The 24834-nt window shown below is 40.1% G+C and overlaps 2 protein-coding genes and 1 long non-coding RNA gene across 6 annotated transcripts in view; 1 reads left to right on the top strand and 2 right to left on the bottom strand.

The window, feature by feature from the left end:
* Window positions 1-24834, bottom strand: part of LOC143681684 (uncharacterized) — a 234409-nt gene that overhangs the window by 163006 nt on the left and 46569 nt on the right. The window lies entirely within an intron of this gene.
* On the bottom strand, window positions 8925-10526 carry LOC143681682 (DNA-directed RNA polymerases I and III subunit RPAC2). The gene is made up of 2 exons (XM_077158928.1): window positions 10304-10526; window positions 8925-9497 (listed from the first exon to the last, which is right to left on the bottom strand). The coding sequence occupies exons 1-2, from the start codon at window positions 10327-10329 to the stop codon at window positions 9122-9124; spliced, it is 402 nt and encodes a 133-aa protein (XP_077015043.1). The 5' UTR covers window positions 10330-10526; the 3' UTR covers window positions 8925-9121.
* The window catches only part of LNX2 (ligand of numb-protein X 2), a 103915-nt gene continuing 90366 nt past the window's right edge, over window positions 11286-24834 (top strand). The window contains exons 1-2 of one of the 4 annotated variants that reach the window (XM_077158927.1): window positions 11681-11879; window positions 21208-21243. The gene's annotated coding sequence lies outside the window, so the exon portion shown is untranslated. Of the gene's footprint in view, window positions 11305-11680; window positions 11880-21207; window positions 21244-24834 lie in introns of those variants that run through there. The other 3 variants (XM_077158923.1, XM_077158926.1, XM_077158924.1) reach the window with 3 other exon arrangements.

Raw genomic sequence — 24834 nt, 5'->3', positions numbered from 1 at the left:
GCGCAGGCCTTACCGGGCGGGGTGGCAAGCGGCCGGAGTTACTCCCTTCCCCCTTCCCGGGCCGGCTGGGAGAATTGGAGAGGTGGTCCCCTGAAACCAAGGCGACTGGCGCCCACACCACGCGCAGCCCCCGGACCAACTGAGAGAATTGGATCGGAAACCCCCAGGCCGCGGAGAACGGTGACCCCGTGACTCCCGGGGAACGTGCACTCTCTCGGGTGGGCCGCTGCCGCTGGCGCCCTCCCGCCACGCTTGTTGCCCAGGGCCGACTAGGAAATTCGGACGGGCTCTTTCCCTGGCTGCGGCGACCAGCAACCCTCCCTGCGTTCGGACCCCGGGCCGGCTCAAGCCGCTTCGGCTAGCGAACCCCCAGGACGGCGAGAGTTTTCCAAAGTTTAAGGTCCCACAGCACCTTTTACTGGTGGGACCCGCAGACAAACGTGTGCCACGAGCGCCACCTACTGGGCAGGATAAGAAAAACAGAACCCAGAGATTTCACAGAAAAATATTACAACCTTGCTGGGTCCAACACCAAGAGAAATCTGAATAAATGCCCAGACGCCAGCAGCAGAAGATAACTGTCCACGCTCAAAAGACTGAGAATATGGCTCAGTCAAAGGAACAAACCAATAGCTCAAATGAGACACAAGAGCTGAGACAACTAATGCTGAATATACGAACAGAAATGGAAAACCTCTTCAAAAATTAAATCGATAAATTGAGGGAGGACATGAAGAGGACATGGGCTGAACATAAAGAAGAAATAGAAAAACTGAAAAAACAAATCGCAGAACTTATGGAAGTGAAGGATAAAGTGGCAAACATAGAAAAAATAATGGATAGCTACAATGATAGATTTAAAGAGACAGAAGATAGAATTAGTGATTTGGAGGATGGAACATCTGAATTCCAAAAAGAAACAGAAACTATAGGGAAAAGAATGGAAAAATTTGAACAGGGTATCAGGGAACTCAAGGACAATATGAACCGCACAAATATACGTGTTGTGGGTGTCCCAGAAGGAGAAGAGAAGGGAAAAGGAGGACAAAAACTAATGGAAGAAATTATCACTGAAAATTTCCCAACTCTTATGAAAGACCTAAAATTACAGATCCAAGAAGTGCAGCGCACCCCAAAGAGATTGGACCCAAATAGGCGTTCTCCAAGACACTTACTAGTTAGAATGTCAGAGGTCAAAGAGAAAGAGAAGATCTTGAAAGCAGCAAGAGAAAAACAATCCATTACATACAAGGGAAACCCAATAAGACTTTGTGTAGATTTCTCAGCAGAAACCATGGAAGCTAGAAGACAGTGGGATGATATATTTAAAATACTAAAAGAGAAAAACTGCCAACCAAGACTCCTATATCCAGCAAAATTATCCTTCAAAAATGAGGGAGAAATTAAAACATTCTCAGACAAAAAGTCACTGAAAGAATTTGTGACCAAGAGACCAGCTCTGCAAGAAATACTAAAGGGAGCACTAGAGTCAGATACAAAAAGACAGAAGAGAGAGATATGGAAAAGAGTGTAGAAAGAAGGAAAATCAGATATGATATATATAATACAAAAGGCAAAATGTTAGAGGAAAATATTATCCAAACAGTAATAACACTAAATGTCAATGGACTGAATTCCCCAATCAAAAGACATAGATTGGCAGAATGGATTAAAAAACAGGATCCTTCTATATGCTGTCTACAGGAAACACATCTTAGACCCAAAGATAAACATAGGTTGAAAGTGAAAGGTTGGGAAAAGATATTTCATGCAAATAACAACCAGAAAAGAGCAGGAGTGGCTATACTAATATCCAACAAATTAGACTTCAAATGTAAAACAGTTAAAAGAGACAAAGAAGGACACTATATACTAATAAAAGGAACAATTAAACAAGAAGACATAACAATCATAAATATTTACGCACCGAATCAGAATGCCCCAAAATACGTGAGGAATATACTGCAAACACTGAAAAGGGAAATAGACTCATATACCATAATAGTTGGAGACTTCAACTCACCACTCTCATCAAGGGACAGAACATCTAGACAGAGGATCAACAAAGAAATAGAGAATCTGAATATTACTATAAATGAACTAGACTTAATAGACATTTATAGGACATTACATCCCACAACAGCAGGATACACCTTTTTCTCAAGTGCTCATGGATCATTCTCAAAGATAGACCGTATGCTGGGTCACAAAGCAAGTCTCAACAAATTTAAAAAGATTGAAATCTTACACAACACTTTCTCGGACCATAAAGGAATGATGTTGGAAATCAATAATAGGCAGAGTGCCAGAAAATTCACAAATACGTGGAGGCTCAACAACACACTCCTAAACAACGACTGGGTCAAAGAAGAAATTGCAAGAGAAATTAGCAAATACCTCGAGGCGAATGAAAATGAAAACACAACATATCAAAACTTATGGGACGCAGCAAAGGCAGTGCTAAGAGGGAAATTTATTGCTCTAAATGCCTATATCAGAAAAGAAGAAAAGGCAAAAATTCAGGAATTAACTATCCATTTGGAAGAACTGGAGAAAGAACAGCAAGCTAACCCCAAAGCAAGCAAAAGGAAAGAAATAACAAAGATTAGAGCACAAATAAATGAAATTGAAAACATGAAAACAATAGAGAAAATCAATAAGGCCAGAAGTTGGTTCTATGAGAAAATCAATAAGATTGATGGGCCCTTAGCAAGATTGACAAAAAGAAGAAGAGAGAGGATGCAAATAAATAAGATCAGAAATGGGAGAGGAGACATAACTACTGACCTCACAGAAATAAAGGAGGTAATAACAGGATACTATGAACAACTTTACGCTAATAAATACAACAATTTAGAGGAAATGGACGGGTTCCTGGAAAGACATGAACAACCAACTTTGACTCAAGAAGACATAGATGACCTCAACAAACCAATCACAAGTAAAGAAATTGAATTAGTCATTCAAAAGCTTCCTAAAAAGAAAAGTCCAGGACCAGATGGCTTCACATGTGAATTCTACCAAACGTTCCAGAAAGAATTAGTACCAATTCTCTTCAAACTCTTCAAAAAAATCGAAGTGGAGGGAAAACTACCTAATTCATTCTATGAAGCCAACATCACCCTCATACCAAAACCAGGCAAAGATATTACAAAAAAAGAAAACTACAGACCAATCTCTCTAATGAATACAGATGCAAAAATCCTCAATAAAATTCTAACAAATCGTATCCAACAACACATTAAAAGAATTATACATCATGACCAAGTAGGATTCATCCCAGGTATGCAAGGATGGTTCAACATAAGAAAATCAATTAATGTAATACACCATATCAACAAATCAAAGCAGAAAAATCACATGATCATCTCAATTGATGCAGAGAAGGCATTCGACAAGATTCAACATCCTTTCCTGTTGAAAACACTTCAAAAGATAGGAATACAAGGGAACTTCCTTCAAATGATAGAGGGAATATATGAAAAACCCACAGCTAATATCATCCTCAATGGGGAAAAATTGAAAACTTTCCCCCTAAGATCAGGAACAAGACAAGGATGTCCACTATCACCACTATTATTCAACATTGTGTTGGAGGTTCTAGCCAGAGCAATTAGACAAGAAAAAGAAATACAAGGCATCAAAATTGGAAAGGAAGAAGTAAAACTATCACTGTTTGCAGACGATATGATACTATACGTCGAAAACCCGGAAAAATCCACAACAAAACTACTAGAGCTAATAAATGAGTACAGCAAAGTAGCAGGCTACAAGATCAACATTCAAAAATCTGTAGCATTTCTATACACTAGTAATGAACAAGCTGAGGGGGAAATCAAGCAACGAATCCCATTTACAATTGCAACTAAAAGAATAAAATACCTAGGAATAAATTTAACTAAAGAGACAAAAAACCTATATAAAGAAAACTACAAAAAACTGCTAAAAGAAATCACAGAAGACCTAAATAGATGGAAGGGCATACCGTTTTCATGGATTGGAAGACTAAATATAGTTAAGATGTCAATCCTACCTAAATTGATTTACAGATTCAATGCAATACCAATCAAAATCCCAACAACTTATTTTTCAGAATTAGAAAAACCAATAAGCAAATTTATCTGGAAGGGCAGGGTGCCCCGAATTGCTAAAAACATCTTGAGGAAAAAAAACGAAGCTGGAGGTCTCGCGCTGCCTGACTTTAAGGCATATTATGAAGCCACAGTGGTCAAAACAGCATGGTATTGGCATAAAGATAGATATATCGACCAATGGAATCGAATAGAGTGCTCAGATATAGACCCTCTCATCTATGGACATTTGATCTTTGATAAGGCAGTCAAGCCAACTCACCTGGGACAGAGCAGTCTCTTCAATAAATGGTGCCTAGAGAACTGGATATCCATATGCAAAAGAATGAAAGAAGACCCATATCTCACACCTTATACAAAAGTTAACTCAAAATGGATCAAAGATCTAAACATTAGGTCTAAGACCATAAAACAGTTAAGAGGAAAATGTAGGGAGATATCTTATGAATCTTACAACTGGAGGCGGTTTTATGGACCTTAAACCTAAAGCAAGAGCACTGAAGAAAGAAATAAATAAATGGGAGCTCCTCAAAATTAAACACTTTTGTGCATCAAAGAACTTCATCAAGAAAGTAGAAAGACAGCCTACACAATGGGAGATAATATTTGGAAATGACATATCAGATAAAGGTCTAGTATCCAGAATTTATAAAGAGATTGTTCAACTCAACAACAAAAAGACAGCCAACCCAATTACAAAATGGGAAAAAGACTTGAACAGACACCTACCAGAAGAGGAAATACGGATGGCCAAGAGGCACATGAAGAGATGCTCAATGTCCCTGGCCATTAGAGAAATGCAAATCAAAACCACAATGAGATATCATCTCACACCCACCAGAATGGCCATTATCAACAAAACAGAAAATGACAAGTGCTGGAGAGGATGCGGAGAAAGAGGCACACTTATCCACTGTTGGTGGGAATGTCAAATGGTGCAACCACTGTGGAAGGCAGTTTGGCAGTTCCTCAAAAAGCTGCATATAGAATTGCCATACGACCCAGCAATACCATTGCTAGGTATCTACTCAAAGGACTTAAGGGCAAAGACACAAACGGACATTTGCACACCAATGTTTATAGCAGCGTTATTTACAATTGCAAAGAGATGGAAACAGCCAAAATGTCCATCAACAGAAGAATGGCTAAACAAACTGTGGTATATACATACGATGGAATATTATGCAGCTTTAAGACAAGATAAACTTATGAAGCATGTAATAACATGGATGGACCTAGGGAATATTATGCTGAGTGAATCCAGCCAAAAACTAAAGGACAAATACTGTATGGTCCCACTGATGTGAACGGACATTCGAGAATAAACTTGAAATATGTCATTGGTAACAGAGTCCAGCAGGAGTTAGAAAAAGGGTAAGATAATGGGTAATTGAAGCTGAAGGGATACAGACTGTGCAACAGGACTAGATACAAAAACTCAAAAATGGACAGCACAATAATACCTAATTGTAAAGTAATCATGTTAAAACACTGAATGAAGCTGCATCTGAGCTATAGGGTTTTTTTTTTTTTACTAATATTACTTTTATTTCTTTTCTCTATATTAACATTTTATATCTTTTTCTGTTGTGTTGCTAGTTCCTCTAAACCGATGCACATGTACTAAGAAACGATGATCATGCATCTATGTGATGATGTTAAGAATTACTGAGTGCATATGTAGAATGGTATGATTTCTAAATGTTATGTTAATTTCTTTTTTTTCTTTTCTTTCTTTCCGTTAATTAAAAAAAAAAAAGCCTATGGTATATAATCATATTATTTAATGACTGGCTCTTTAATAGGCACAGTGCTTTATAGCCAAAAGGAATTTCTGAACTTCATCATTCATACTAGTTTAGAGAAATGCTATTAGGGAGAAAATTAGAGATACTGATCAAGTTACCATCTCCCTGTCCCCTATTTGTATGCTTCCTATCCATCACCCTCCCCATTTCTCAGACCCATTCAGCTTTCCCTCGGGTCCTTCCAGACTGTACTTTCCCTTCAACATTTATGGGCCTTGTAGTTATCCTGCCTGCTGTGCCCTCAGTTCTCCCTCTTTGCTCTTCCAAAGGTTGTTTATTTTCCTTCAAGGCCACCCTAAACAAATCCAGGACAACACACCACATGATCATGAGAACACATCAAGAGCAAAGATGGATAATAACCAATGTGACCATTTCCCACACCTACTAATTGCTTCAGCTCACTCTGCAACTTTTCATACCTCCACCTCCACTAACTGAACCCTGGTTTTCATCTCCTGACAAAAATGGGTACAGAGATATTAAACTCCATGCAAATAACTGTTTACTCTCCGCACAGAACTACCCATAGGCAAAAATTTGGAAGAGCTGAAGAAGTTTTTGATCCTCTTCCACTTACCCTCTAGGGCTTCCTTACATCTTCAAGTGCTAAGTCCCCTTTTAAATAAACAGTTGGTTTTCAGAATCTGTAATTGCCACCTCTCCTCCCGGGAGAATATTCTCCACTCTTGCCGTAACTGACTTCCTCATTCCTCTTTACTCTCCAATGTCCTTCGTGTATTTTCTTCATTGGGAAACCCAAATTAGGAGCCATTTTTCTGTACAATGAGTGTTAAGTGGCTTACCCTTTTTAAGTGCTAAACTAATGCTGTCCATGCCCAATGACCTCCATGATAATTGCCATTGCCATTTTTCTGTCTTCATTGTACTCATTCATTGTGGCTTCCCTCTGAAAACCTTAGCTTCCGCAACTCCACTTTATACAGACTTTCCTACCACCTCACTGGTTGCTCCTTTTAAAAATCTTTAAAAATTCGTTGCCCAAGGCTTGGTCCTGGACCTACTTCTTTTTCACTTTCCAATTTTCATGGTTTTAAGTCATCTTTATGGTGATGATTTGCAAAGTTATCTCTAGTATCTTTCATATGCTCCAATGCACATACCCAACTGCCTACTGATAATTTCCATATGGATATCTCTCAGGCATTTCATTTTCAAAATAGAACTTTGGATTCCTGTCACCTTCTCCGCCTCCAATCTGATTTCCTCTATAAGCTTCTGCATTTTAGTAATTGGGCCCCAAATTGAGGTAGGAATCATCTGTTTCCTTACCTTCCGCATCTAATTCCTGAAGTCTACTGATCCTGTACCAATTCAGTTCTATTGTATCTCAAATCCACTTCTCCCCATCACCAGCCTACCATCTTTTCTTCTAGCTTGTCTCTGCTTCTACTGTGGTCACCGTCTAATTCTTTATCTGGCACTGTAATCAGATGTCTCTCCTATTGCACTTAAAATCTAAACTCCTTACCATTTCAGCTCTTTCTCTCATTGAATTCATGGGATAGGCCCTTTTCCTCCTTGTTTACTAGGTAAGACATCCAGATCTCCATTCAATACCTTCAATTCCTCAAACCACCAGTTTTCCGTTTCAGGACCTTTGCACATTCTATTCCTTCCGGATGCTCTTTCCCTTCCTGTAGTTCCGGTTTTAATGTTACCTCCTTAAACAGTTTCCCTGACTTCCAAACCTAAAGCGAATTCCCATCATGTTTTCCATCTTGACCCTATATTTATTTCACAAAATTAGTTTTTTTAAAAACACATATTATAATGTATGCCCCATGAGGGCAGGACCTGTATCTGTCTTAATTCACTATCTTTTATCCCCAAGGCCGGGTACATACCTGGCACTCAATAAACACCGAACATCTTTAAAGAAGTTGGCCAAGTATGGGAAATGTGGGTTCTGTTGCAGGCAAGTAGGGGAGGTCTAATCAGAGTGACTGAAAGGCTACATGAATTACTACCTACAAGGGTTCATCCATTATTTACTAGACTAAGCATCAACTACCTGTCAGGCATTATACTAACACTGGGATCATGTATGTCTACAAGCAAGTTAGTACAGTGGGCAGACAATACATGACCTAACAATAGCACAGTATATGCTAAAATGAGTTAACATGCAGTATAATGAAAGGACATATATGACTGGAAACTTTGACATGTCAGTCTTGACTGGAATACAGAGGGAGCAAGAATGCTTCAGGAAGAGGGTGTAGCACAATGGATCTAAATCCTGGAGCACTAGGGGTTGGGAGGAATGGGGTGCTTGGATCCAAGGACTGATATACATTTAGGATGAAAAGTTAAATTGGGGTAGGAGTGGGATAGGTATAGATAGGTTTCTTGTTAGATGTGATTAATATATTAACATTTTTGAAAAAGGTGTTTTCCCCACATGGAATTTTCCTACTCCATGTCTTCACTTCCTCTCAAATAGTACTTTTTTTGTGTAACCATGAGCTACACTTAAAGAGACTTATTTAAGGACTGAAAACATTATACAGGCATCCCAGTATTATCCTATAATGTAATCAAACCTCCTCACTTTGGTCATTTTTGACTGACGACATTAGGATCCAAAATTCAATCAAATGGTGCACTGTACAACCTAAAGCTCTCATGCAAAACCAGAGCTTTCACAATTATCCCAAATTATTCTCCATCCTTGCCAATCACCAATCATTGCAAAGGATGCAATTCTCTCAATAATTACTAAAAACAAGCAAAAAGTCAAGTTTCCCTCCCCTCTTTCTTTTTCAAACTAACCAGTCTGTTTTGGATCAAACTCTACTGCATTGTCCCTCGCCTCCCCCCAAACCACAGTCATGAATGTATATTCTTTTTAATTCTCATGATCAAATTCCTTGTGTAGGGTCCTGATTTTTCTCATACTTTCCTCACTTTCAATACTGCCTCAATCAAAAGAAAAAAATACCAAAACATTTATTTTTGGGTATTATGTGGTAGCAATGAAGAGAAACCACTCAAACTAGTCTTTAATAAAAGAGGAAATTTATTAGAAGAATACAAAGTTTCTTGCAGGGAATCCAACAGCTATAATAGGTCAAAAGCTAGAAGCACAGCCTTCTGAAGGACAGATCATGCTGCAATCACAAAATCTTATTCTGGGCTCTGTACAATCATGAAGAGAACATCCTAGAGAACAATCCCCAGCATATATCGCACAAGGGACTAGAATGTGGACTCATTTCTGCTTGCTTTTTGATCCTTATAATCCTTTATGCTCGCCTCAAACTTGTCAAGCACATGTTGGCAGACATTCATGAGCTCATTCAGGCCTCTCTGAAATGGCTCAACAGCTGGCAGAGTACCTCGAGTCTGAATGCGCAAATTAATTTTGCTCTCTGAAGGATGGGTCGTAGTGTAACCACAAAATTCCACTTCAGGGTTCTTCATGATCATATAACGAAGAGAATTTCCTAGGGTATGGTCTTCCTCATGCAATACAAATGTCACACAGTTTCTATCTGTTCCAGCTGCCTGGACCATTTCCAGGGCAGTCTTCCTCTCGCCTTCAGCCATTGAGGTCTTCAATCCAGTTATTTTTCTATACACACATTTTTTATAAAAATGAGATCATACTGAATATTGTTTTGTAGCTAGCATTTTTCATTTACTATACCACAATGCATTCAATATTTAATGTACTGTCTCTCATTTTTCCCTACACCATTTAACCCTCTGCACAGCCACAAGGGCAGTGTTCTTAAAAGATTAACGTGAGTGTTTGCTAAAATATTGTTTTTGTAGGGTCACAAGAAAGGAACGGGATTAAAACAGGCTTGGCCCTCCTGGAAGATAAAGAGGAGTTGAAAGGGATGGGAAAACATACGTTGCTTTCACGGAAATGCCAGACTAGAGACTACAGATAATCAACGGGCAGGCCCAGCTCTGGCTTCCACTTCAAGTGGCAAGGAAGCTGGGGGAAGGAAAACGTCTGAGAGTTCGAGCTCAGGCAGTGGCTTTACTAACAATCTACACAGAGAAGGCCCGTGACCGTTAGGTACAGGGCCTTAGGTCTGTCTGTGAACACGTTTATCATCCACTCAGGGACGCGTGGCCTGCTGCCTCCTCTCAAAGGGGGTGAGCAGTTCGGGCCCTTCCTCTGGTCTCACAACTTGTTTTTCCTTTCTGACTTCTAGTCTACTGAGCGTCTGTATTCTGACACATCCCCAAAGGGGCTCCCTCTCCCCACCCAGGCGTCCACTTCGACAATCTCCTTTCCTGGCTTCCCCGCCCCGCCTCAGGCCCGCACTGCCAGGCCTGCCGCAGGCCCCAGCCCCCCACATCCCGTCCACCGGAGCCCCCGGCCCAGCGCGGCCCTCCTCCCGCATTCGCTTCCCCGGCCGTTACCTCTCCAGCTCCTGGTCCTCTTCCATCGCGGGGGCGGCTTTCCGACTCCTCAGGTGGCGCTGGCGGACCGGAGGCCCTGTCCCATAGCGCGAAACGTGCGGGCCCAGCAGAAAGGAAAGACCTACCGACGGAAGGAGACGAAGACGGAAGGAGGGAGGCGGGGCCGCGGCGGCGCGGCAGGGCCAAGCCGAGGGGCGGGGCGAGAGGCTCAGCGGGGCGGGGCTGAGAGGCTCCGCCCCTGGCGCGCGAGGGCGGTGCCGCGAGCGGGTCCCGCTCACCTGGCGCTGCGCGGCCGGCCTCCGGCAGGGGCATGGGGAGAGCGCTGGGGAGAGCAGGCAGTCTGTCTGCTCCCGAGCTCGGCCTTCGGCACTTTCCCCCAGGTGCTGGCAAAGGGGGCGTGGCATTACTTGTCGCCCCCCAAACTCCCTACCTCCCTTGGGCGGAATCGGGCTTCCTCGGGCTCGCCGCTAGGCCATGGGGGGCGACGGTGCTCCCGGGACCCCAACCTCGAGTGGCTTTCAGGGGATGCCGAGACGAGCACTCAGGGTAGACCGAGGTCTCTATAGATCACGCCAAGCTAACCGATCAATGCACCTAACGAAAGGAGGGTTATGTGTGAAGGCGTGAATTTCACCACAGGACTCGAGGGTTTAAGACAGTATTTGTCTCATCGGGGATCTTGCAGCTGCACACCTTAACTGGGCTGAAGGACAGCGTCTGCCCTTATCTTTGGGGGGAGCGAGAGTTTGGGACTAAACTGCCCCCCCCCAATGCTCCCCATTCTTTCTCTCCTAGGGTTTTTTCTACTCCTAAAGTGCTTCTCCCCCTGCTTTGGACTTCTTTTCCCCTTTACCCTTTGGGTTTCTTAAACCTCCTCACCTGCGGAACCGCCCTCTCACCTTTGTTTCCGGGTTCCCCAGCCCCGCCTCGGCAGCCTTTCGCAGCCGGAACCGCTCTGGCCCTCCCTCTTCTTCGTACCTGTCTTCTCCGCATCCCCTCAGGTGCTTTTCTTCGTCACCAGCCCATTCTCCCTCCGACCCCAGCTGACCGCTCTCCTAATACACCTACATTTCCTCTTCTTGCGCCGCGCGTTCTCCCTGGCCCCTCCGACCCCCCGCCTTCCCCGCTCCCCCGGACCAGCGTCGCGGGCGCCCAGACCCTTCCCCTGCGCATCTTCCGCGGCGAGACTGGCGGGCGGCGGGGACAGCCGGGCGGGTGGGGGAGGGACGGCGGCCAGCGGCTCACTCTAACCCGGAGGTGCGGCCCGACCGGGCCTGCCCCCCGGGCTCGCGGATAGGCGGAGTCGTCGCCTGGCCCGCCCCTCCCCGCCGGGCTCCGCCGCCGATTGGCCCAGGTGCGTGTCGGGTTGGGCGTCTCTGCCCGCCGCTCGCCCGGGGGAAAGCAGCAGGGGCGGTTGAGAAGTGAAGTCTCGGCTGGACTTTGGTTCTCGCCAGGAAATCGGCGGTGGCTGCGGTTTGCGGCGGAGCGGAGCCCGGGTGGCCCCCCGCTCCCTCGGCGGCCGCGGCGGGCGGGCTGAGGCCCCGGGAGCCCAGCGCCGCGGGCAGGCGCCTTTCCCGTGAGTAACTTTGCTGACCCGTCCGCGGGGTCTGGGCAGCCTCAGGTGTGGGGGCCGGGGCGGGCCGGGGCGGGGGAGCGCCGTGCCGGGAGCGCCCCGCAGCCTCCCCCGAGGGCGGCACCGAGCCGGCCTCACTTCGACGGTAGTGTGCGGCGCTTTTGATGGTTGGGGCCGCCGCCAGGCAGGCGCTTTGGGGCTTCGGCCACCGTGTTACTGATCTGCGTCTTTTGCTTTTTTGGTGAGGGAAGAGGGGACCTGAGTTTTATCCTTCTCGTGTTTGTGTGTGTGTGTGTGGTGAAATGTGGGGCACCAGCTGCCCCCACAACCCATCGCTTGCCCCTGGGTAGGCATGAGGACAGCGCTTCCCCTCCGCCCAGCCTGTTGCCTGTTCCCCCGCCTTCCCCTTCGGGCTGCAAAGGCTGGGAGAGAGGTTTCACGTCTTCGAGGTGGTGATTTCAGAGGACGGATCTTGATTTGGAAGCAGTTCCACCCAAAGCACGAGTCAGGAAATGCATCACTCGTTTTTTCAAAGCTTTATGCCACGTTTTCAACCAAGGGTTTTTGACTTACATGGAGTGTGTCTTCTGATATTTTAGTTTATATTTAAGATTGTTGGCCCAGATGTTCGTACCTCCCAGGAGCTAAAGAAAACTCATGCCTGGAGCTTAACTGTATAGTTTTTTAAAATTATTTTTTAATTACAGAAATCAGAAACTAAGTTGAGTCAAGGCAGTGGCAGCGCAGGAGGTGAAAACAGTTGTTGGCTCCCGTTCATTGAAACTGCCTTCTCTCTACGAATTTCACATTCTTACAGTAGAAGTACTTAGATGTAAATTGGCCTTCCTCCCAGGACAGATTTTGACTTTTCTTTTGGATGCACTCTTTCCAAGCACCAATGAAGCTGGATCTCAGTAGATCGATGTTATTTATTCTGGTAGATTTGATTCCCATCCCTAGGCCTCCTTTGGAAAGTGTACTTTGGCAGGTAAAGAAGGAAGTGGGAAATCTAGTATCACTTTGGCCTGTCAAAGCTTTGTTGAACCATAAATAACAAAGTTTTTTTCCTTTTTAGCCTGCCCAAGTCGCGCATGTGAGTTTTCCCATAGGGGTAGAATGTAGGCCAAATCCAGCCAAGGTAGAATAATTCTACCTTTAATTCATTCCACTTGTGTGCTATCATTCCTAATTCTGTATCTCGTTCCTTTCCATTTCTCAAGTTTTAAATTTTTCATGGTTGATTCATTTGTCAAAGAATAGTGTGCCTATTGCCTGTCAGATACTGACCACAAACAAAGTTTGGTCCTTGCCCTGAGGTTGCTCCTAGTTTTGGAAGCAAATAACATACCTCGAGTCCACTAGGGCCCTGAAAATAAGTTGAACTAGCTGCTATAGAAACATAAAAGCGGGAGGAAATGCCACCTGTAGTTTGTCAGGGAAGACTTCACCTAGGGTGCTTACCTATCTTTTGAGAGTGGGATTTTGCTAGTATATTCTAGGCAGAGGTACTTAAAACCTATAGGCCACTTGGACATGCAAATCTCTTTAGGGCATTGCACCTGAGACCTGCATATCCTTAGTCTGACTGAAGGACAGACAGGACCTGTCTGGAATTGGAGTTGTCACAGGCTTAGTTGTTACTCATTTAGGAGTACAGAGCACTTTACCTTGCTAACAGGAGGCACTCGCTATTTATTGGACTGATTTTTCACAGAAACGTGAAGGGTTTTGTCAACCACGTTAAGAAATTTGGACTTTATTCTGTCAGTGATATGGAGCTGCTTATTTTCTGTGGAGAATGTCGTGATAACATTTGCATTCCTGACAGATGTCTCCGCAGTAGTCTGAAGGATGGTGAGGGTCCAGATGGGAAGTAGGGAAACAGAGTGGGAGGCTGCCATAACATAGAGGTTAAATGCAGTGATTTGAAACCCGCATTGCTTGGGTTTGAATCCTGGCTCTCTCACTAACTCTCAGTTTCTTATTCTCCAAGTTTGGAGAATAAAACTTGATAGAACATGTGCATTGCTTAGAAAAGTGCTTGGCACCTAGCAGGCACTTAGTAAATGCTTGTTGTTATTCCAGATGAAGGCAGTGGCTGTGGGGATGATGTGGGATTTAGGAGGTTCTAAGTGGATGGACTTGTAAGTGACTGGATATGATTAATGAAAGAAGGAGGATTCCTAGCCATTTTAACTTGAGGCGTTGGAGTGTACTGGTTAAGCTGGCTGTAGGAGTCAGAACAGGGTTAGAATTCCAATTCTACCACTTACCACCTGAATTATCCTGATTTAGCTTTGGTTTCCTAATATCTAGGAAATGATCATAGCACCTTAACTAGTACGGTGTGCGGATCAAATGAAATTACACATATAATTCTCTTGGCAGAGGGCCTAGCACATTCTGAGTGCTCAATAAATATTAGTTGTTCCTTCAGTGATGATGACATTAATGAGCTAATGGAATGTTGGAGGATATGAGAAGAAACAGTTAACAATTGATGGTAGGGGTAGGGAAGGGAGCAGGTGTGGTAAGCTTGATTGAAGATTTGGGGGAAGAGGAGGCAGTGTTGACACCAAATGAATGCATTTTGGTCACATCGGTCCCAGCAACTCCAGGCTTGTATTCTGGTTGGCTCTTTCCTGGATCTCCTTCCTCTTTCTTTATTTTTCTTCCCCTCTTTCAGTTTTCCCTTTTCTATTTTACTATACTTTTTATTTTGTAATGTAGAGCCATTTAACTTTTCCCCATTTATATGGCCCAACTTCACTTCAGGGCCACTTTCCTATATTCAAATCCAACAAAGTTTCTAGGAGAATAAAAGGGCTTATTTCACAGGTTCCACAATGCTTAGAAAGCAGTGTTAGCTGTAAAAAGAAAAAAAAAATGCTGTGTTGATGCAGAATTATAGTTGTAGAGGAATTGGCCAGGCCTAAATTGACCCTGTTACACGTCCTGGATTTAAAAAATTAAATCCTCTTTAGCCTTTCTGTCAGGAAGTAGAAAATAGTAGAAGTATCTATGGTCATGTGAGGTTTTTGGTTGGATGGATACAGAAGAAATAGATATTTTGTACATTAGCCTAATGAGAAATTCTCAAGAGGAATTTTTAAAAAGAAGATGCTCATGATGTATGTTATAATAATTAAGTCATCTAGTTAGTATGCTTTTAGTAGTTAGTAGGTTCTGTACTTTAGAATGTACACTACCCAGAGCAGGGATCTTACCTGTTCTTACCAGATCTTACTTGCTGAATCCTTAAGCACCTAGAACAATAAAGATTAATGTATGCATGAAAGAGTGAATTGGACCCATTGACTTAGACCTGTCTTGGCGCACAGACTTCTCCAGTTCTTTGAAACAGCCATTAGTCAGAAGGAAAACAGAACTGATCCAGTGAGAACCTTAAAGTGCTTGATGTACTCATAAGAAGATACAGAAGTTATAACAGAATGAAGTTATTTTTGATTCAACTATTTTAGTGACAATTGCAGTAGTTATTTGCAGAATTCCCTCTTTTTTTTACATTTTATGGTCATAGTTGTGGGGTGTGGTAGGAAGGAACAGATTTGTATAAAGGTTATTACTTTGTTCCAAGGTAAACAGACAAAAAAGCTACATCATAAATTTGTCCGCTCTTAGTGATGAGCAAAACTCCAGAGTCTTGGAAGTCTTGATAAGCGTAACTGAGGACAGAGGAACCAGTGTAAGAAATAGAAACAGATGTAGAAAGTAGGCAATAGGCAAGTAGCATACTATAAGCACTTCTTGTGTATCCACTTAAAAGACATACAAACCTTCAAATGTAAAACAAATAAGCCTTTAATTTTTTTCTTTATTGAAAAAATAATCTTAGAGTTCATCTAAATAGCAAATTGCCCAAAAGTGTGTAATTAGAGCCATTGTACGAAATGCTTATAAATGAGTTTTGAGAACTTAAATATTAATAAAGATATGCTATAATAAGGCTTCCAAAGGCTCTATTGGCTATTACTTTGTCTAGCTGTCTTACAGATAAAAGCAAAGTAAGTCCAGGAAACATTACCCCTTCCCCTAATGGGATTTTGTCTGCCAATTCAAAGTTTAGCTTAAAATATAGCCTGTTATCAAAACCCTTAATATGTTCAGTTAAACCACATAATTATTGAACAAATTGGAACCCTTCACTTATATTTTATTTCATCATTTTATTGTTAACTGTTGCCACTTTTTTTTCCTTTTCTACATGATTTTAATGTTTGAGCCTTGACTTTAAATGTAATTTCATTTCGCAAGTACTGAAGCATAAATGATACATCAACGCTGGACTTTGTGGAAGATAAGAAATTGTCTCTGCCCTTTTCAAACTTAAAATCTTAAAAGATGTTTCATTCGATGGCTTAATCATTCTAGGTCTGTGGTGACTAGTACTCTAAACTTCTAGTTCCTTGGCTCCTCAACTCCAGCGACATTCACTTCCACTTTTTTTTAATATCCACTAGGTACTTTGTCATTTCTGTAATTGTCCACATTAGAAATCTTAAATTACATTCTCTGATCATGCTCTCCTGACTTATCATTCTAGCTCCCTCCTGCCCCCCCCCTTTGTATCACAACACTTTTCTTCTCACCAAGATAACCGTCCAATTCCTACGGCCACCTGCCTCCCAATCCCTGCTTTATCTTTAGCCTTGCAGTGTTCCTTGTCCAGTTTGGAACCCAGCCCCTTTGGGTCTCTTGAACTTGTTTTTATGCTGTACCTGCCAACCAAGTCCCTGTTTGGATTAACCCTGCTTCTGTTACTGTGCTGCTCTGGTGATGCCATTAAATGGCCAGGCCCTCTTTGCAGGTATTGTCTCTCAAAGTTCCCCCTCCCCTCATTCTCCCCATCCATTAATAAATGTCTATTTGGCATTTACTGAGTGCTCTGAAACTTAGCCGAGAATACTAGGGTATCCTCATGGAGCTTACCACCTGGAGGAGACAGGCATTCATCAATGCAGCACATGCCACAGTCACCATGAGTGCCTTGTCCAGTGCAGTAGCCACAAGCACAGCAGCGAGCCACATGTGGCTTTGGAGCTTTTGCAATGTGTCTAATGAGAATTGACAGGCATATTTAAGTGTAAAGCACCCACCAGATTTTGAAAACCTAGTATAAAACTGCAAAATATCTCATTAACAATTTTTATATTGATTATATGTTAAAATATATTTTGGATACATAAAGTTAAATAAAATAGTAAGAATAATTCACCTGTTTCCTTTTATTTTTTAAATCCAGCTACTAGAACATGTGAAATTATACTTGTGGCTCACGTTATAGTTCCATTGGGCAGCGCCAGCCTAGGGTGCTACTTGGGCATGTAACAAGATGTGGGGAGCAGGGTGTCAGTAAAAACTTTCTCGGCAAAGGGGTCCTTGCACACACTGATTTGGATGAGTAGATGCCACACAAGTAAAGCAGGGGTAATATATCCTAGTTATAGGAAGCAGTCCCAGCCAGATGGCACATTAAGGGAGGGGTGAAGGCAGGTGTGGAGAGCATGGCCTGGGCTGAGGCCAGAGTAGGCAGTGGCCAGATCATGTAGGGCCTTGTTGGCACTAATAAGGAATCTGTTCTTCCTTCCTCATGGCCTATTCCACACCTTCATCATTTACAAACCGTCTTATCCAGCCCCCATCTCCTTCAGTCCAAAAATAATCTGATCATTTCATGGAGAAAATTGAGGTGACCTGGTATCATTTCTCTCAAATTTCTGTCCTTCCCCTTCCCAGCTTATCTCCATAAGTCTCAGATCTGCTGAAGACCACTTTTCTTCATTTATCCTTGATCTGGTTCCTTTGAGGATGTGGTCTGGTCAGTTAACTCCTCACTTTTCCATAATTTAGTCTCTTTCTTCTGCTGGTAGTTTCACATCAGCCTATAAATATGCTCCAGTCTTTAACTGTATAAAACAAAAAAAACAAAGCTCCACTGACCCCACATTCCTCTCTAGTTGCTGTGTTTTTCTTTGTTTTTTTGCCTTCTCTTTTTGACTAAGCTTCTGAAAAAATAGGTTTGGTTTCCAGAGTGGCTGAGTGTTAGAATTGCCTAGAGACTTCTAAAGATACAGAATTCTAAACTCCATCCCAGCCTACTGATTCCAATGGTCAGGAGTCCCTAAACTTTGGCTGCATCACAGGCTGGGAGCATCCACTGCTTGATTTAGGGCCAAGATTTGCTGCAGGCCATGCAGCTTATTGTAGGCAGCTTCCCTTCCTGCAGCCTGCTGCCATCCAGGACTGCTTTTTGTAATCCCTACTGGGAGATGTTCAAGAGAATTTGCTGAGCCTTCCTCCCAGTTGGCCTAGAATATTCTGATTGTGAAATAGTGTAGAATTTGTTTCCAACTTTACGATGAATCCACAGTACAGGAGACATTCTATGTTCTAGCTCCATTTCTCATTGTGCTGGCAAATATACCTTTATTGTGTTCTTAATATGTTGGTAAATGATATATACCATCATATAGTAAAAATTCTGTTTTGTAATTTTTCTTCAGTGACATCTGGCAAAACTATATTCTTTTTCATTGCCAATAATCCTTTCTTTAAAAATTACTGTCCTTTTTTTCTGAATTTAAGTGACCTTTCTCATGGAGTGATTTTGAAGAGAGATGGTAGTTTTTCCTTTGATTTTTCGTTATTTGTTTTGTTTTTATTTACAGTAAAATTATGGAAGCTATGTGTCCCCAAATGTATTTCGGATTTAATGAACTGGCAGCATTTCAAAAGCCTAGGGACCATTGGGTTAAACTTTACTGTTTCTAGTTCTTCACTTTTTATTTATTTCTTAATCTCTGCAGTATAGCTTTCTTTCCCTTCCAGTGATCTCAATTATCTCCTAATTGCATATTCAACAGTAACTTTTCTGTCATTCTTACTGGATCTTTTCATTGAACCTGACCCGTTGACCTCCTTTATAAAACTTCTCCCCTGGTTTCTGGGTCATAGGACTCCTGGTTTTCTTCCTCCGTTTTCTGATTGATTCTCATGCTCCTTTTCCTTTATCCACTCCATTCTTAATTCCATCCTTCTTCTCTATCACTAATTGTCCTTATTTTAGGGCCCTTCTTATTTGTAGACTCTAAGTTTGCAACAGCCACCGTATTAGCAGAATTAAAGAGTCAGCTTGGTTTCAGTCTCCTCCAGAAAGTCCTCCTTGATTTCTTCCATTCCCATAGCTCAAGCCAGGTTAAGCACCAATTTTTGCTGAGGAGGTTTTTGAGCTAACATGACAGAAATGGTACCCAGAAAAAATTGGATGTTTGAGATGAATGTTGTAATGGCTTCTGTAATGAATTATTAGTTCTATACATGTTTAATAGATTCTCTTTAGTTATTTAGGATGACAATCATATAACCTATAATTTTCTTTTCCCGTTTTTTACTGGTTTACCTCTTAGACCTTCCTATTGCATGGGCTGTTAAGTAATAATGGTAATATGGGGCAGCTTTGTTTTTATTCCTGATTTCCTGAAAATATTATTGGTTTAAGATTATAATAAATCCTATTTATCACTATCCTATAGTGATAGATGGATATTTTCTCAACGTGATAAAGAATATCTAAGGACTTTTTTTATCATTTGTGGAAGTGTGTCATAATGGTATTTCTCCTTTAAGCTCTTAATGTGATGTGGGCTATACTAATAGATTTCCTAATGTTATATATTTTGAATTCCTGCAGTAAATTCTCATTCATTGTTATTCTTTTTAGGGTACAGTTGGGTTTTATTTGCTAATGTATATTTAAAATTTTTGCATGCATTTTCTCAAGTAAAAGTAAACTATAATTTTGTCAGGTTTTCTGTCAGGCTTTGTCAGCTTTAAACTGGTTTGGGAGCTTTCAGATTTTTTTCACCCCATGCTCTGGAATTATCTGTTCCTTGAAGGTATGGAAGAATTTATTGAGCTTTTTAGGTTCAGTGCCTTACTATACAGACAGTTTTCACTTTCATCATGGTTATTAGTTATTAGTATGTCAGGTCAGTTTTCATGAGAAATTAATTTCATTGCAAGTCCTTCCTCTGGGGCTGCAATCAGATCCCTACTTCAGCTTCTCTCTGCATACCATACTCTACTTTTTTCAGACTAGCTTTCTTTGTTTCTTGAGCTCAGGAGTCAAAATATGGCTACTTAGGCTTTGCAGTTGAAGAATTCCTCAGAAGCCAACTGGAGGCTGTGTCCCAAATCCAAATTCTCAATAGGACCATCTTGACTCGGCTTGATACACGTCTGCCCTTGATCCAAGTACTTTTGTCAGGAAGCAAGGGTGGGCTCACAGCTCCTACTGTGACTTAGTTAAAATTGTGGGAGCAAACAATTTGAAAAGGGCCTTGAAGTTTCTTTAGGGACTATGGAGAGAAAATGAGAGCAGTCTTTGATTATGGAAAAAAGTCCCTTGGGAAACTTGCAGAAATAAGAGAAGACTTGTGTAGAGACATGGTCACGGTGGGTAGAGTACAGTGAGGATGTTGCTTAAAATTTAATAATTTCTGGTTTCTTTTAACCAAAAATCAAAGTTTGTTAATAGAATGTTTAATATTTGTAGAATATGTGTTTCCTAGCAATATAGTAAATATAGGTGTGGTATTGTTGAGTTAAAGTGGATGATTAAATTTAATATGGTTGCTATATTTACTTTGCTTTCTGTATCTGTAAAAGTGTTTTGATTCTATTTGACTCTTTGTATTGATTTCATACCCATTGGCTAGTAAAGATTTTAAATTCTTTTATGCACTTTCCTTGTTCCTGTTGCTGTTGTTTTCTAATATGGGTTAAAAGTAAAAGTCTCATCTGTGGCTCTGTGTCTTCTAGGGGTTTCATTGCTTTATCCTCGCTCCTGTCTTCAGCATGCAAGCTCTTACTTGACTTTTTTTACTTATTTTAGAGGTAGAAAGATTGTGTTCACAATAAGTTGTAGCAATATTGTGAATTACTGATTATATATGTAGAACGGAATGATCACATGTTAATGTTTTAGTTCGTTGATAATTTTTTTAGTTAATAAATAAATTAAAAAAATAAGTTGTAGCAGAATTAACACACTTATCTCTAAGTAGGAAATTAATACAAGTATAGAGTCTGTTTTTTCTTTCATTATTATCGTTAGCTACGGATCTGTTTCAAATAGATCAGTTCTTAATTTTAAAATTGAAATATGAATGATGCTGAATAGTAGCCATCTTCTATAGTATAGATTTGCATAGACATCACATAAGTGCTGCTTAGAGTTAAAGCACATTCTTAAATTACTTTGCTTGCTATTTTTTTAATTGTTTTTTTTTCTTTTTTTTTGCATGGGCAGGCACCGGGAATTGAACCCGGGTCTCCAGCACAGCAGGTAAGAACTCTGCCTACCTGCTTGCTATTATTTTTAAAATCACAGGTATAAGGTTAAATATTTGATTTTGCATTAAAGGCATACATAACAATATTTTGAACACATTTCTTCAATCTTGTTTATTGAAGTAAGAGTGAAAGTTCTGAAATATACAGAATTTTTTTTAATCTAATACAGAATAATATTTTATTTGTCAATGATTGGGTTAGAAAACTATTCTCGAATGGTGCTTAATAATTTGAATTTCTCTGTCCTTTTTGTTTCTATTTTGATATACTAATCTGAAAACAATCAATACTCTAAGTTTAGCTGAAGCTAAATTATAAAATGGTTGGGAAGAAGCCAGCTATCAGAGTGTATGCAGTTATATTCTGGGTTTTTGCCACTAAATATGTAAGACGTTTGGTCCATAGGTGCCATGCGTGACTTTTTAGATGATTAGGTCAGGGGTCTTTAATAGATTTCAAAAGTATCCGCAGCAATTAATTCCTATGTGAGGTATTTATTAACTTCATTAAGTCTCTAATTTTAGGCTTTGTACTTTCATTATAGATGAGGTATATTAATTGATACCTAAATAGACTAATTTCAGATTCTGTTAAAAATATACATAATTTATCTGGGCCTTTGACCTATTCTTTTCTCAGGTATATAGAGTAAAGTTGCCAGCACATTTGAATGATTTTTCTGCTTTTGAAGGAATATGATAACATTGAGAAATCTTTAAGAATTTATTTTGTGAGTCTGGTATATTATATAACTTTTAAAAAATGAATATGGTAGCTAATTACAGAAAGGATATTGCTATTTTTAGTTAATCCATTTTGCAGAATACAGAAGAATGGTAAAATCTGAGTACCCTTAAACCTCAATGTAAACTTTCACATAATAGATATAGTACTTTTTTCCTTATAAAATGTTTTACTTGTTATCAAATTATTCAGTATTGATTGTCTTTCTCAGTGTGACTGAATTTTCTTATTCTGGTGTTGGGGTTCACCAGAAACAGTAAATCAGAGTTGGTGTTGGGGAAAAGCCAGAAAGATCAACAATGATTCATAAATTATTTATTCCTAATATAGAAGTGTTTATGTCTTCATAAGGAATTTCTATTTTGGTTATTTAAACTTTTCAAGAAGAAAATTAACCTGAAAAGTAAAAAGCAAAGAAATTGCTCTCTAAATTTGTTAGAATTTGTGAAATAATATCTTTCTGGAAGATAAATAGTAATATTCTTAAAAGAAATATTTCTAGTTCAATTTAAAAAGCAGTATCTCCATTCCAAAGAATATCTTTTTATTTCACAACTTCTGTAAGTACATCTATTTTGTTTGCCTTTGGCGTACCCTGTCAAGTACATGAGGGCATAAGCATATATGTGGCTTCTTTTTTATAGTGCTATATTTTTTAATTTATAGAAGTATTAATGCTTAATACAAAAAGCTTAGGAAATCCTGAAACATACAAAGAAAATAAAAATTCCTAAAAACCAGTTCAAATTCTTTAAAAATGATTCATTTGTTTAACAGATAGTTGAATATTTACTCTGTGCTGTGTGCTATATAGTTGGTTCCCACATTTCCTTTCATCTATTAATTTGTCATCCTCCCGAAAACTTAACTAATACTGTCAAAAAGAAATACTGTCATCTTTGCTTTCTGTCCTTTCCTACCCTTTCCTAGAGTTGCTCTCACTCAGCGAAATGGTTAAATAGAAAAGTAGGGAGGTATTATGAGAAGAAACAAGGCATCTAGAAAATCATTTCCCAGATAATTTTGGCTTTTTGTAAGACTGGGAATTTACTGAAGTTTGTTACATACTTGAGTTTGTACCTGTCAGTATCTCAACCTGCCAGTATCTCAATGGTACTTAATATTTATATGGTGTGAATCAAGAAAAATGAAACCCTACTACTAGCTGTTGGGGGGCAGGGGAATTATTTTACCAGTGTGGAATTTTTGGTTTTATTTTGAAATTTCTCATACTTCTTCAAAAGACTATCATCTGTGTCACCTTCTAAAGAAGCCTTGGTTTGTAGCTTAGCCTATTAGATGGTCTTTACAATGGATGTGTACGACTTCTGTGCCCTGCTTTCTTTGCTACAGAAGTTGGAGTGTGACCCATGACTCATCAGTTGACGTTGTGGTGCATTTTTAGAAACAAAGACTGTGATAGCAGGTTTCCCTGAAGCAGCCCTGGTGGAAACACAAATTTGTCTCTATCTATGGTGATGTGGTTACAACTGTGTGTTAAATTGATTCTCAGAAATGTGTTACAACACTTCATTTCTGAGAATCATTTCAGTGAGTTTAAACATGTCAGTGAGTTTAAACAGTCTGGCGAAAAGTTCTAAGTGCAGCAATAACTGCATTTCTTCATTTTTATATATAAAATAACTTTGCAGATAAAATACGGTAAGTAATATTTAGCCTCATGTTTTATTTATTCATTTTTGAAACCCAAAGATGCAGCAATGAAGAAAAAGCATTGAATGCACTGGGCATACTGCCACGCTGTTGGTGATCCATGAAGTTGTTTTTATTTTTGATGTGTACTTCTTGATTTGTTAGAGCATTCATAAATTTTAACATTTAAAAGACCTTTAAAGGGAAGGAATGTAGAATAGCCTTGATCACATTATCTTCTGCTTGGAAAAATCTTTAAAACCTGCTGTTCTAATAGCACTGCCATGAATAATCAAAATATAAATATCAGATGTGATTTGATTAAGATTCTAGTATTTGATTCCTTACTGTCACATGGAATTTCTAGGATTTTTTGTTTGCTTTGATTTTTCTTTTTCGGTATAAGAACCATGTTTAGCTGTTTCTGCTTTTTTTTAATTTCCTTTTGTGTGTGTACCCTTACTCCTGCAAAGTATACTCCTGTAAGCATAAAAATCATTCTATACAAATATATATTTAATGAAAAACAAGTCTCACTCCCTCCCCTTCATCCCAGCCACCCAGTTTCTCCAGAGTTGACTACTGTTAGGTGTTTTTTAAATATCTTCAGGGCATATTTAGTGCATATGAACTCAATGTATATCTGTTCTTTAAATACATATTTTATAACATACCGCTTTATGCTTGGATTTAAATTAGCTCAAAATTCATTTTAACTTTGCTAGTCTTTTTTTTTTTAAGTTTTTTATTTGTTGTATATAAGTTAATCAGTTTTGTGGTTAGTTTAATTGTGTATATTTGTGGTTAGTTTAATTGTGTATATGCCATATGTGTAATATACTCAGTGTATTTTTTTAAAGATATTTTTATTGAGATATCTTCACACAGAGTCCATCTAACGTATACAGTCAATGGCTCACAATATCATCACATATTTGTGTATTCATCACTATGGTCATTTTTTAGAATATTTGCATTACTCCAGGAAAAGAAATAAAAAGAAAAAAGAAAGAACTTGTATATCCCATACCTCTTATCCCTCCCTCTCATTGACCACTAGTATTTCAATCTACCCGATTTTTTTTTTTTACCCCTTATCTTCCCCCATATTACTTATTTAATTTTTATCCTTGTTTTTTACTCATCTACCCATACCCTGGATAAAAGAATCATGAAACACAAGGTT

This window comes from Tamandua tetradactyla, chromosome 4 (assembly GCF_023851605.1).
Source record: "Tamandua tetradactyla isolate mTamTet1 chromosome 4, mTamTet1.pri, whole genome shotgun sequence".
In the NCBI taxonomy this organism is placed as follows: domain Eukaryota; kingdom Metazoa; phylum Chordata; class Mammalia; order Pilosa; family Myrmecophagidae; genus Tamandua; species Tamandua tetradactyla.
Note: the sequence above shows the minus strand (reverse complement) of the source record. Positions and strands in the feature narration are given on the sequence as shown.